The sequence below is a fragment of the Anabrus simplex genome, chromosome 7 (genome assembly GCF_040414725.1).
Source record: "Anabrus simplex isolate iqAnaSimp1 chromosome 7, ASM4041472v1, whole genome shotgun sequence".
NCBI lineage: Eukaryota > Metazoa > Arthropoda > Insecta > Orthoptera > Tettigoniidae > Anabrus > Anabrus simplex.
This window is the reverse complement of record NC_090271.1, coordinates 41,529,628-41,544,649: the sequence shown is the minus strand read 5'-3', so window position 1 is coordinate 41,544,649 and position 15,022 is coordinate 41,529,628. Positions and strand designations below refer to the sequence as shown.

Sequence of the window (15,022 nt, the reverse complement as noted above, 5' to 3'; positions counted from 1 at the left end):
ATTATTCCAGTCTTGAGGGGACATTTGATGGTAAATTTGCAAGGAAAATATCAGAATTTAATTTAAAAAATTCTGGGTCAATTTTTGGCATTTTTAATGTTCACATTTTGTACCTGTTAGGCTGAAACTTTACTTTTACTAAGGACAAGTAATGATCTGAATCTATAATTTGTTTTATGACCTGAACATTCATGGCTTCTTTTTGGTTTTTCTTGGTGATTATTATTATTATTATTATTATTATTATTATTATTATTATTATTATTATTATTATTATTATTATTATTATTATTATTATTATTATTATTATTATTATTATTATTATTATTATTAATCAGCTCTAATCTCTCTTTTGGTAGATACAGTATTTTCTATGTTGTTAGATATGGATTAGAGCAAATTTTATTACCTTCACTGACTTGTCTCAGTCTGACCCTTTTCTCTGAAAAAATGAAATGCTGGAGTAGTGACAATGGAGGACATTATTGAGATAAGTTCCAGATTTCAGGTTCCTAAATTTTTAAACAGAAATAAACATAGATATTTATTTCTAACTAATTTGAATGTGATTTGATAGAATCTGATGATGTTCTGTCAAGAACAAAACATGTTTCTTTCTCAGGTGTAATACTGCTACCATATGTTTTCTCTTTCAGGCAGTTTATACATTTATTTATTCAAAGTTAGTCTTGGGAGATTGAAGAGCCTAACAGTTATAAAAAAGAGCAATGAAAAGTGACCAAGGTACGAGTGATGTTAGTAATACCATTTCTTCGGCAACCAGTCCGTTTGAGAAATGGTGAAAAGGCATGAAAGTATGACTTGTAGAGTCATTATGTGTTCATACGTTAGTGGATTTATCAGAGTAAAATGTAATTGCACCTTTAGTTTACTGTAGAACGCAACAAGAAACTACCTCACTCTTCACTTCCCTAGTATGTCTCATCAGTGATGCCTGGGTTTTCTGTGACAGCTGATGATAGAATTATTGGCAATTCATCTAGCTTGTGAGTTATACATACATACATACATACATACATACATACATACATACATACATACATACATACATACATACATACATACATGTTATACCCATCATCATCATCATTATTATTATTATTATTATTATTATTATTATTATTATTATTATTATTATTATTATTATTATTATCTTTTTTCCTTTCCAGAGACTGTTCAAGTCAGAAATTCATCAGACCTGCCACATATAATTGATTTTCACATTGAATCACCATTTATGATAATGGACGAGAATGGTGAATTAATTTCAAATTGGTCTGTTCCTTTGGAAGGGCTTGGAGAAGTATCCGTTACTGTGGTGTTTGACCCCAGTTATAGGACTGACCTGTACTCAAGGAAAGCTCGTGGCTACTTATGGGTGCGCTACCATGAGCATCCACATATGGTATGTTTTGATACTGAAATACTATTGAAATTTCCATAACAAATATAGGCTATGTAATGACATAAATTCATTCTTTTATTTGCAAGTTGTGATAAGAAATAACCTAGAAAATTTAAAGGTATACTTTTCTGGGCTATATATATTATTGGCCTATGCCTAGGAGGACTATTTTTTTGCAATATTTTCATGAAACTGATGGAACTCACTCAAAGCAATGTAAAAATAATATTAAAGTAGAAATTCGTGAAATCACATTTAGTTCTTTCCCCCCCATAAAACATGTAACAACGCAACACTGGACATGTACAATATCAAGTTCAGTCCTGTTTAAATATTAACCCAGGTGCATCAGAATAGCTACTAGGATAAATAAATGTTATTTGTTTTAAAACACCGTTATCATTTATTTTGTATTGTGGTTTGTTGTATATTGATTTTTAACAGAATGAACACAATAGCAGTGAGGAATAGTAGACAAGGTCCACGCATGTTCAGCATGTGATAAACATGAATGTAAATATTATTCTGCTCAAAGATTGTAAGTTTTACAGTATATTACATAACAACAACCCAGTACAAACACAGAATTAGTATCAGTTGATCCACAATGACTGTCATACAGTACACTAAGTGTGTTAGGCCTAGATAAATACATTGTTGGTCTTTCTCAGTCCGTACTTGACATGAAATGCATGGAAGCATTTGTTATGTAGAGCTGTGTGACATTTCATGCATTTTTGGTTTGTTGTAGACTTTCAAACAGCATATCTCGTCCTCCTTCCTTGAGGCTCAGAATAATGTCCAATTTTATTATAATGTGCTCCAGCAGATGCTAGATTTTCGACATGTGTTCTTACAGGTCCTGGCCTTTCTCTGGTTAATACCAAATATCTGCAACATTTCATTGCCCAGCCTTATTCAAGAATCTAAAATATTATGTATTGGCTCCTTAACAGACTATCATTGCAGGTCGCCTGCACAGTGACCATGAATTTTACACAGCAACATCTATACCCCATCACCGTTTCATGGACCTTATGTCAGAACAGGAAATTGAAACATTCGTATCCATTCAAACTCAGTCCCACCCGTTCCTCCATTGTAGGCTTGTACAAGGCTTGGCTGTGCTATTTGCATGTTCTTTTTCTCTGATGTAGAGTACTGTAAAGCATTTGACAATGGTTTGACATCTCTACAGTTAGATCCGAAAGTTACTAAGGAATTGTCATTCCATCTGTATACTACAAGGGATAATTTTTAATTTCTTTTTTTTTTTTTTGTTTCAGAATAAATGTCATACGTTCCCTAATGAATTGCTTTAGGCTATCTACCATAATAGGTAATCATAGTTTCATCTATACTTGACTCATGCTCCTGAACAGAATATTCATGGCAGTGTACTCCTTGAACCAATTGTGTCACATTGCATTGGACACAGCACCATTATGATTGTTGGGGCTTACGATCCAAAACATTTGAAATCTAGAAAGTGGCACATATCTACTGATGATAATGATGGCAAGGAAAGTTTTTACTTCCTCTGGTGATAGTTGAAAATGAAGTTTTTTCTTTTTCACTCTATTTTACTTGACTACCAACTCAGTATGTTAATCAGTAAAATACAGTGTGAACAACTGAAGAGAAGATAAAGGACAATCTGTAAACTGTGGCTGAAAACATAATGAAACTTGGTTATCAGTTTTTACTTTCAGTCCCATTTGGTCAGATCTACTTTCTCCCGCTTCTGGGCCATTTAAGATCTCTGGTTGCTAGAGATTTTATTTCTAAAGCCTAGGTCACACTTGGCGATATTGTCGCTGATAGTAAAATCGCTTCAGAATTTATGTCACATTACAAAGACCCAAGCGAGGTAGTATATATAGGTACAAGCAGCGATAACATTGTGTTTCTGCATTTCAGTAGACTAGTTTGCTGAGTTTTGTATAATTTTCATGGTGTTTTATAATGATGTCGCCTGTTGGATTGCAGTGTAATGTTATAAGACATTTGTGAGACTTACAGTGCATGAGGCCAGTCGCGAATTAATGATAGTGTTGACGAAAGAATCAAGAAAACGTAAATTGGTGAGAGACTGGATAGAAAGGAGGGGTCAGCTTGGAGCCTCCAACAGACTAATGTAAGAGCTTTCTGCAGAAGATCCGAAAGCATACCTCAATGTTCTAAGAATGAGCCCTCGCAAATTCAATGACTTGCTTGAAATGATTACACCACTTATTGTAAAGCAAAATACGAAATTGCGTATGGCGATCTCATGCAGGACAAAGCTGGAAATAACACTACTATGCTTGGCAAGTGGTGACAGCCTAATGTCTGCTCTATATGTGTCTTTTAGATTTGTATCTTCTTCTTGACCTCATCTAACGTAACCGTAAATCCCAAGTCATTTAATTCACTGATAATTTTAGAATAAACACTGTCTCTACATTTTTTTTCTTTTTCAAAATGGCGCCCGGTAATGACGACGCAGTGTTTTATTCTCCGAGTAAATTAACCGTAAAATGTGACGAAAAGTGCGGAAAATGTCGAAAATTAGTGAAAAATGGAATGTTGTGTGATTCATGTGATCGATGGTGGCATTATAAGTGCGGAAATTGCCCTAGAGATGTAAAAACTAATGAAAATGTTGACTGGATTTGTGAGCAGTGTGTTCGGAATGTTGTTGTTGGGGACGGCATTGACGAAGCACCGAAAACAGTCGATGAGGAATATAAAAGTGCATTAGAAATTATAAACATTCTAAAAAAGGACAATGAGACTCTTAAAGTTGAAAATCAAGAATTAAAAGAAAGACTGCGATCGCTAGAATTTGGGACTGACCATTCTTCAAGTGATATACCGGTACAAGTAACAAACTCGAGCACATGGTGTCAAGTAGTTCGTGGATGGCCGGCTAAGAAGAAATCTACAACTGAATTTCCGGAAATAAACATTAGAAATAGGTTTTCTGCCCTAAATAATTTAATCCTGGAAGAAAGTGATCGCGCGCGTGAAACCAAATCATCGCGATCCTTTGCCGTGCCGAGTTTAAAATTTAGGCCTAGAATTCAGATTCAAGACCCAGTTAGGCCTAAATCAGCGAAGGTAGCTGTGTTTGGTGATAGCCAAGGAAGGGGAATTGCGGGAGTGATTAACGACGAGAATATAGCTGCAACCGGAGAAATATATCCAGGAGCTTCTATCAGCAGTGTTGCGGGAAACGTAGAAGCAGCAACTAGGAACTTCAGGAGCGGCGATGCAGTGCTTATCATCGGTGGGACGAACGACGTAGCTCGCGACAACGCCAAGAATGTAAGATCACAACTTAAACATACACTAGGGAAGCTGACCCACACTAACCTTTTTGTAGTGAACGTGCCCCACAGGCATGATTTGAGTAGAGACTCGTGTGTGAACATTGAAGTGGACAAGGTCAATACAGATACCTATTGTTAAAATTTGTAAACATTTTCGGAATACTCAGGTTATTGAATGCAGCAGTTTTGAGAGATACTGTTATACAAAACATGGCCTCCATCTAAACAATTCAGGTAAACGAAAGATAGCAAATATTGTTCTAGATTTTATTAATCTTAAGATATGTACTGTAAAACAGGCAACTCCCTTGAGTTATAATACTGACCAGGGAAACTAGTAGAAAGAGCCAGCCGTACTTCAAGCTGGCTCAGTCAACTAGAAAAAGATACTCAGGATAGTAAGGAATTTCAAGTTACCCAATTGCAACAGTCAAGTTTTAGGGAGGAAGGGGGTCTGAGATTGCTCTTGGTAAACTGTCAAAGTGTAGTAAATAAACAATTAAAATTCGGTACATTGATGGAATCTTATGAGACTGATGTGGTGATAGGAGTGGAATCGTGGTTGAAAGAAGGGGTGGGTAATAGAGAAGTATTTCCAGAAGGGTACACAGTCTATCGTAGAGACCGAGGAGATAAAAAGGGAGGGGGGGTGTTTATTCTGGTGAAGGAAACTTATTGTTCACATGAATGGTTTACCGATGAAAGGGATGAAATATTAGGGATAAAATTAGTTTGTGATAATATGAAGGAGGTGGGAATTATAGGAACATACAGGCCTGGAAGAGAAAAAAGAGACATGGAAATCTTTGAAAAAATAATAGATTATACTCATAAAAACAATAATAATGATATGGTAATAATTGGGGGAGATCTAAATTTGCCTGAAGTTGAATGGAAAGGAGCTGCAAGTGAAGCCCATGAACAGAAACTGGCAAATAAGTTAATTTGGGAGGGAGGATTTACACAAGTAGTACAAGAACCGACTCGTCTCAATAACTTACTAGATGTATTCTTGGTTAAACCATGGGAAATTGTTGATAAAACTGAGGTAATTGAAGGAATAGGAGACCATAAGGCTGTAATAATGGATGTAGGACTCGTACCAAAAAGGCTTAATAAGAGGGTTACACAAGGCAAGAAATTGTACAGAAAAACTAAAGTTGATGAATTTGGGACTTACCTTAAATCACAATTCAGTTGTTGGATAAGTGAAGGGAGTAACGTGGATACACTTTGGGCTAAATTTAAAGGAATTATTTGGGAAGGAGAGAAGAGATTTGTACCTGTTAAGAAGGGTAAAATGACCTCAGACCCTGTTTATTATACAAGGGAAATAAGAAAATTAAAAAGAAAATGTAGAATAGTAAACAGGAAAATCAAAGAGGGTAGGGACAGTAGAGAAACTAGAAAACAGCTAATGAGGGAACTGAATAGAGTGAAAAAGGAAGCAAAAGAGAATTATATGAATGGCATACTTCAAGAGGGTAATGACCACAAAGGGAAATGGAAAAAGCTGTATTCATATATCAGGAATCAAAAAGGAAAAGGAGTCCAAATTCCTACAATGGTGGGAGAAGGGGGTGAACACTATTTAACAGATACTGAGAAAGCAAACCTATTTAGTAGGGAATTTAGAGATTCAGTAGATGATTGTCAAGAGTTGGAAACCGAAACAGAAGATAGAGAGGGAGAGAGACAGAGGGAAACAAGAAGCTTCTCATTCACAAACGAAGATATTTTCAGAGAAATCCAACTGCTTCAGCAAGGAAAAGCTGCAGGAAGTGATCAAATTACTGGGGAGGTATTAAAGACAATGGGGTGGTACATAGTGCCTTATTTAAAATTTATCTTTGACTATGTCATAAATAATAGTGTAATACCAAAGGAATGGAAGGAATCTATAATAATACCAATTTATAAAGGAAAGGGTGATAAAAGGAAAGCAGAGAACTACAGACCAATCAGCCTGACCAGTATAGTTTGTAAAATTCTGGAGAGTTTAATATCGAAGTACATCAGAGGGATATGTGATGATAAAAATTGGTTCATGAGGAGCCAGTATGGATTTAGAAGGAAATTTTCTTGTGAGGCACAACTCGTGGGATTTCAGCAGGACATATCAGATCAGTTGGATTCAGGAGGTCAGTTAGATTGCATAGCCGTAGATTTTTCCAAAGCCTTTGATAGAGTGGAACATGGAATATTATTAAAGAAATTGGAGGGAATAGGATTGGACGTAAGGGTTACACGTTGGATAAAAGCATTTCTAAATTCAAGGGTTCAGAAAGTCAAAGTAGGAAATAATGTATCTCAGGAAGAGAAAGTTTGGAAGGGAATTGCACAGGGTAGTATAATCGGTCCGTTACTTTTCTTAATATACGCAAATGATTTAGGGAACAATATAACATCAAAAATAAGATTGTATGCAGATGACATAATTGTTTATAGAGAAATAAACAACATTGAGGATTGTTCAGAATTACAAAGGGACCTTGAAAGTATCCAACAATGGGTTGAAGAAAATAATATGAAGGTTAATGGAGGCAAATCAACTGTTACAACTTTTACAAACAGGAGCTTTAAAACTGAATTTGAATATACTTTGGATGAGGTAGTTATCCCAAAAGATGGCAAGTGCAAATACTTAGGTGTGAGATTTGAAAGTAATTTGCACTGGAAGGGTCATATTGATGAAATTGTTGGGAAAGCATACAGATCATTACATGTCATAATGAGGCTACTTAAAGGATGCAACAAAGAATTAAAAGAAAAAGGTTACTTGAGTATGGTTCGTCCATTATTGGAATATGCAAACAGTGTTTGGGATCCTCACCAAGAATACCTAATAAAAGAAATAGATAGTGTGCAGAGGAAAGCAGCAAGATTTGTAACAGGGGATTTCAGGAGAAAGAGTAGTGTATCAGAAATGTTAAAGGAACTTGGGTGGGAAACTTTAAGTAAGAGAAGGGAGAAAACTAGACTTACAGGATTATATAGAGCCTATACAGGAGAAGAAGAATGGGGAGATATCCGTGAGAGGCTTCAGTTGGAAAATAATTATATCGGCAGGACTGACCACAAATATAAAATTAGAAGGAATTTTAGCAGAAGCGATTGGGGTAAATTTTCATTCATTGGGAAGGGTGTGAAGGAGTGGAACAGTTTACCAGGGGTAGTGTTTGATCCTTTTCCAAAATCTGTACAGATATTCAAGAAGAGAATAAACAGCAACAGAGAAAATAAATGAAGTGTTAGAGGGCATTCGAGCAGTGCAGGTTATTGTAAATAAAAAAATGTGTGTGAATAAATTAATTCCATCCCCTGGTCTAAGGAGTTTGGACAGCCAAAGTAGGGGACTGCCTGTAGGGGTGAAGTACAGTGGGGACTTCGAGGGCCCTGGGACCGCTACGGTAGCTGTGAAGGCCCTTCAGGAACTCTGAAAAGTGGTGGCAAAAGGGGCTCTGGTTAAGACGCAGCAGGTCGTTATGCTACTTAGGATCCAGAACGGGTAAAAAAAAAAAAAAGTAAATAAATAAATGCAATGTAAATATTAATCTTATACCAGTTGTATAGTATCATTTGAAGTAATTCCACATACTGTATATCAGTTGACTATATTTGTAAGTAGTAGAGGAGATATAAGTAGAATTTTGTAAACAATATAAATTTATTAAGGATGAGCTGTGTGTTTAATAGAAAACATTGTTAGCGTAAATTGTATAATATTGTATTATAGGAAAAATTTTCTTCTCTTGTTAATTTAATATTTAGTGCTTGACAATAATGTATTTTAGTGTACCATTTGCCACCGAGGTAGACACCTCATTTGCAAATAAAGAGATTTTGATTTTGATTTGATTTGAAATCTCCTTTCATGTAGTCACAAGTCAAAACGTCCCACAGGGCCTCATACTTCTGTAAAACCTCCAGAAATTGTATTATCTGATGAAATGAAATGTCGTATGGCTTTTAGTGCCGGGATATTCCAGGACAGGTTCGGCTCGCCAGGTGCAGATCTTTCTGTTTGACGCCCGTAGGCGATCTGTGCGTCGTGATGAGGATGAAATGGTGATGAAGACAACACATACACCCAACCCCCGTGCCATAGGAATTAACCAATTAAGGTTAAAATCCCCGACCCAGCCGTGAATCGAACCCGGGACCCTCTGAACCGAAGGCCAGTACACTGATTGTTCAGCTAAGGAGTCGGACATTATCTGATCATCTGACCATTTTATAGTACTCACTTTAAATGATAACACTGGAAAGCATATTTATAAGGTGTTTTCAGCTAAAACATCTCGCTACTGTGCACTTCCTGTATCAGCGATTACGTTGTCACACAAGGCGATGAGTCACTGCATGATGATCACGTGACTAGGTAGCAGCAAGGAAAGTTAAACATGTCCAACTCTTCTCGTAGAGATTTTCCTTCTCGCTGGGCTTACGGCAAGTAGCGACTCTTTTAATCATACTGAGCGATTTAAACAGCAAGTACTCGTTGCTAGCTGACTCGCTGCTATAAAATCGCCAAGTGTGACCTAGCCTTAACTGGAACAGGATTGCAAGGTTGTACATAGTGTGGTTCTTGTACAAGATGTAAATCAGTATAATCAGACAACCTTATGTGTTCCTCATCCTGATCTTGTTAAACAATCTCTGCTTCTGCAGATAACTGATGGGCATTCAGATTGCAGAAGGTGCCCCTGTATCCTCTTCAACACTGTCTTCATCTTTATTTTCTAAGGGTGCTGGTGGTGTTATAAAAATTCCTTATAACATCTGGATTCTGAGAAACTGTGTTTTCACCTCTTCTAACTGTTGTAAAATGTCCAAAAGGGAATTAACATCAAGAGACATGCAGCAAAAGTATTAAAAATAAATTATTTCAAATTGATATTACATGTGTCCAATGTTGCAAAAATGTAATCTACTAGATATCCACATATTACTCTAGGTACTATTATGCTGTGTTAACCGATTCATACTTGCTGAATGCACACTATAAAGTGATTGCATTAGATAAACAAGAGCAAATATTTACCTTTCCTGCCATGACTCATCTATGCAAAAGCAAGTTCATTAGACCTTCAAAAACTGCCAGCAATCCAATGCTGGTACAGAAGGAAGAAACACATTATTGTGGTGCCGCACACTTTATTGATTATTAAGTCCGGCAGCCCTAAAGATGGTTTTATGAGGTTTCCCATTTTCACACCAGGCAAATGCTGGGGCTGTACCTTAATTCCTTCCCACTCCTAGCCCTTTCCTCTTCCATCTGTGTCGGTGCAACATAAAGCAAAGTATAAAAAATAAAAAATTATCAAGTAATAATTCAAAAACAGTGTTTCAGTTAACATGCTTGTGCTGTAATAAGATATCCTTGCAAATCGCACATGATACACCACACTACTCTCCGACACACTAACATTCCTATAGGTGGCAAATCCTCCCCATTCTCATCAGAGGGTTTGTCATTCAAGGGTCACACCAGGCTAGTAATTGCCACAGAAAATAATAATAAATTTTATTATACATGATGATCACGTTCGCAAATTATAATCAATTTACCGTGACATTTAATGGGTGGATTGTTTCTTCAGTTATTATACTCTATTTTTAACATTTTAAACTTTAAGGATTTGTAGTAAAATGGAAAACTTGGACTTTTTAATCTGAAAAGGAATGCCAGCCTGAGGCTGTTTTCACTAATGAGGAGGAGAACTTATCCAGGTAAAAGAGGATGTACGGTAACCCTGTTCTTAGGGTCTGTTGGTGTATGCATTTCAGTGGGCATGGCTGACCGATATGTAACAGAACTTATTGATTGATAACGAAAGCAGTTTTTATTTATTAATTCAGATGAAGTGTGTGGACTATGCATTATTAATTTTGAATCTTGTACATTCTTGCAGGACTCAATAACGCTGATTGGTGAAGTGAATTTTCCCAACATCAAGTTTACTCCTTCGGTCATAGACTTTGGCTGTATTCCTGTAGGATCTGAAGCCTGCCAAGATTTAAAAATTACCAATTTGAGCCCTTTGCCTGTTACATTTTCCTGGTACTGGCAAGAAGAGTCAGTGTCCATTCAACATACAGGACCAGTTACAGTATTGGTATGATTGCTCTTTACAATATTGCCTATTTAACATGATTAATATTAATTCATTGATAGGATAGATGAAAGTGAGGAGCCTGGCACAGGTGAGTGGAAGCAATGCCAGGACTCAGCTGAGGGTCCCAGTGGTCACCAAACCACGCACCCAAGTTAAGAGAACCTGCGGCTGATAATTCAGGTAGTGTTACAAATAAGGCATATTTTTGTCCTAACGATGAAACCAAAGAAATGAAGTATTACAAAGCATTGTTGAATAAAGATCTTCAGTGATATAAGAGACAGACCCAGACTATCACTAGTCAAATTATACCCCTCATTCCTTTCTTGGTAACAGGACAGACAAATGTTGATGAAACATTGTAAATGCCTGTGGTTGGACAAAAATATTTTCCTAAAGGAGTATTGGTCGAACAAAACCCTTCTTCATAATGAAATATGGGTGTATAATGGAAATATATATGAGTATATAGTGATTTTTCTTATTGCTGCATTGTTGCACCAGCATTGAATAAAATCTAATAGAAATGGAATTGAGCACGTATGCTGAGAATTTGCATTTGGCAAGAAACGTTACACTCATGGTCAAAGATTGTAGATGAATGTCACTATGCTGTTTGTTTTTCACGAACCATTTTCTAGCTATGAATTCCTAACCATTGTTTTCATGTTCATGTGAGAAAAAGGGACTTTATTAAGCACATTTTGAATATGTAAAATCAGTACACCTTCTGTATTGCCGTAGTATGTGAAAAACCTGTAGAAAGTACAGAAAATCGACAGTAGCTGGCATCTCTGCTCCCAGCACATCAACAGCTCCACTACTGTGGGGGAAATTTTGATATCCAGCATCTCCAGATGTGGAAGAAATAATTAGTGGGACATAAAACCAACATTAAGATAAAGAAATATCTTGTATAAGTGGTTCAGTCGTGCCTGCAGTATCTGCTGGGTGGATTGAGTAGCTCAGTAGTTGCTGTTGCCAGTCCCAAGCCCAGAAAAAGAGGAGGGTTGGCTTAAAGCTGTAAAATTACAGCCTGAAAATAAACATCTTGAGGCAATAATTGGCATGACAGTTCCACATGTTAGTGGCGGTACCCCAACAGCATCTGTTTCACATGTTAATGGCAGCTGAATAAATATCCTCTGCGGCTAACAACTGTAGTTGTAAATCGGAGCTTGCTCCACTTAAGGTTGATAATCTTCAATAGTCAGATACCGTATGGAAAAGTCCTTTAGTAAAAGAATTCCACCGTCCAACCCCATAAGGATGGAGAAGACTAGATTGGATTCGGTGGGTAGTCGCCTAAAAGACAAGAATGAATTTGAACACTCAAAAATACATACATATAACCAAACATACAAACATAGAATCAAACATAAGCATATTAACTACATTGTGACGCACAATATAAACTCTTTACTGAAAACCGGAAAGCTCATGAACTTCGCAGATGAATTAGATAGGCAAAATATTCTTCTGGTAGGGCTCCAAGAAATGAGAAATTTAACAGAAGATCTGTTTGAATCTCAAGGTTATAGAGTGTACAATGGGAAGCCACACCAAAGGGTCATGAAACATTGCCCCCAATTTGGTACAGCATTTATAGTAAATTTGAAGATAATAGCTTCCATAATTGATTTTAAAGCCATCTCACTGAGAATTGCAATTCTAACTTTACGAACCACAAATAAACTTTACACCATCATAAATGCTCTTGCCCCTACCAATGAAAAATTTCCTAACAAAAACTCTACAAGTAGTCAATAATTTCTGGCATCTCCTTGATCAGACAATGAATGAAATAAATATGAATAACAACAAGATCCTTATAGGGGACTTAAACACTCAACTGGGTAAGGAAAAGAAGTATCGAGATGTAGTAGGAAAGTGGGCTCCTCATAAATATACTAACAGAAATGGCCAAAGACACATAGAAATTCGCAGAACCCTGGGACTAATCTCCAAATCTACATATTTTAAAAGAAAACCACACAAAGTTAAAACATGGAAACATCCTGATTGGACAAAGTGAGAATGGCAGCTAGACAAATTCTTTCACAAGGAAATCCCCAATGTCAAAGTTCTAAAAGGGACAGACACTGGTTCAGATCATTACTTAATTAAAATCAAGATTGAATTTACTCCATTAAGAAGAAAAAGACAAAATAAAGTTGGAGAGAAAAGGACATACGACCCTCAGCGGTTAATCCAGAATACCCACTATCAGCAAAGAACAGGAACTACAAGGCTAACAGACAATTTAGATGACCTAAAACCAATTCTTAAACAGAATGTGGAAGATCTAGCTCAATTAAATCTAAGGAAAAGACGTGCTTGGTGGACCTCTTATTGTAATAGAGTGCATGAAGAAAGACATAAAGCTTTGTTGAAATTTCAAGCCCACAAAACAGAAGAAAACACCATGAACCTCAAGAATGTCAGAAAAGAATTCACCCAAATGATTAGAAGAATTAAGAGAAAATATCAGAAAGATTTAATAAACTCTAGTGAGGAACATTATTACAAAACCATTTCTAGAGATTATTACAAAGCCTTTGGTAAACAATTGCAAAAATACAACCCCCCGGCCAATATTATTGTTGAAAAATAAAGATGGAAAAATAGCGCATAACAATAAGGAAAATGCAGAAATCATGGCGGAAGCATTTAACAGGCTATTGAACAGTGATGAACCTGAAAAGCTCTTATTAATTGATACACATACCCTGATAAAAACTAAACCATAAAATATAAACCCACCTCAGCAAAAGAAGTTGAAACGGTGCTTAAGGAAATGAACTACAAAGCGTGTAGAGAAGATCAGGTTTTTGCAGAGATGTGGAAATATGCCAGCATTGCGACTCAGACATCCCTCCATATGATATTACAAAAAATTTGGATATCAGAAAAATTCCCAGAACAATGGACAACAGCTATAGGCCTAATTAATCTAATTCATAAGAAAGGTGAAAGAAATAATCCAGACAATTATAGAAGTATTTCCATCCTTGACTGCACGTATAAGATTTTCTCTAAGATACTATATAATTGGATTAAAGAACAACTTGATCAAGAGTTAGGTGAATACCTGGGAGGCCTTAGACCTTGGAGAAGCTGCTTTGAACAAATAATAACTTTGAAGCTAGTCATGGCATATTACAGAAAACTAAACAAGCCCCTTTCAGTAACGTTTATAGATTTCAAGAAAGCTTACAACTCCATGCACAGACCACTTAAGTTCGAAAGGAGAATAGTGAGAACCTGTTTAAATAAAAATTATCAAGTAAATGGAGTCTGGAGACTAGCTTCCAATGAGACAGTAAGAAATAGTACCTGTGATTAGCACAATGAAAAAGAAATGGATATCATTCTTAGGGCATTCAATACAGTCATCAGAAAATAGAATCAGTAGAAAAATTATGGAAGAATCAGAGTAAGAATAATATTAGATGGGTCACAGAACTTAAAGAAGATATGAGAGAGTTGCATATTACAATAGAAGATTTAAAATACAAAACAAGTATTCTCAACATATTGAAAGATAAACACACTAGACTACAGTCAAAAATCAACAAGTAGAGAAAAGTAAGAGCGATTCCAGGAGCAGAAAGAAAATTACGTTCAGAAAGGATGAAACCGTATTGGGCTGACACAAAGAAGAAAAACCTCCATAAATCTGACTAAGTAGTCCTATGTTGGCTGAAAAATTAAAATAAATAGATAAGTGGTTCAGTTCAGGTTTCTATGAGGAAGTGTTGGTGACATTATCTATACTGAACCCTGAGGTCATGGTTGTAGAAGATTCATTTGAAGAGATGACCAAACACTGCACTGCATCTAAGATGATACTGTATTTTAGCATGAACAACTGGCTGCCAAATTAAGGACAGTTTTTGCTATTAGGTAGTAGTTTCACCATTAACCATGGTGAAAGGAGCTGCCTCAATTGAATTCGGTGTAGGTTGGAAAAGAACTTGTATTTTGTTGAAGTTAAGTTCTAAGCTGATGCTAGTATGTACTTGGTTAAATGTACTTAGTATACAGCAGTTTGTAAGTCATCCTCTGTATAAGCTAAAATCAAAATGTACACATAAAACAAACAAACCATTCTAAAACACCAGAAGAGTAAGAAAATCATTAATATGCATCAATCAACAACT

The 15,022-nt window shown here is 36.2% G+C and overlaps 1 protein-coding gene across 1 annotated transcript in view; it reads left to right on the top strand.

The window, feature by feature from the left end:
- Window positions 1-15,022, top strand: part of LOC136876887 (hydrocephalus-inducing protein homolog) — a 267,949-nt gene that overhangs the window by 28,096 nt on the left and 224,831 nt on the right. Inside the window, exons 3-4 of the mRNA XM_067150643.1 lie at window positions 1,191-1,426; window positions 10,656-10,859. Of these exons, the coding sequence (XP_067006744.1) occupies window positions 1,191-1,426; window positions 10,656-10,859 (440 nt within the window). The remainder of the gene's footprint in view (window positions 1-1,190; window positions 1,427-10,655; window positions 10,860-15,022) is intronic.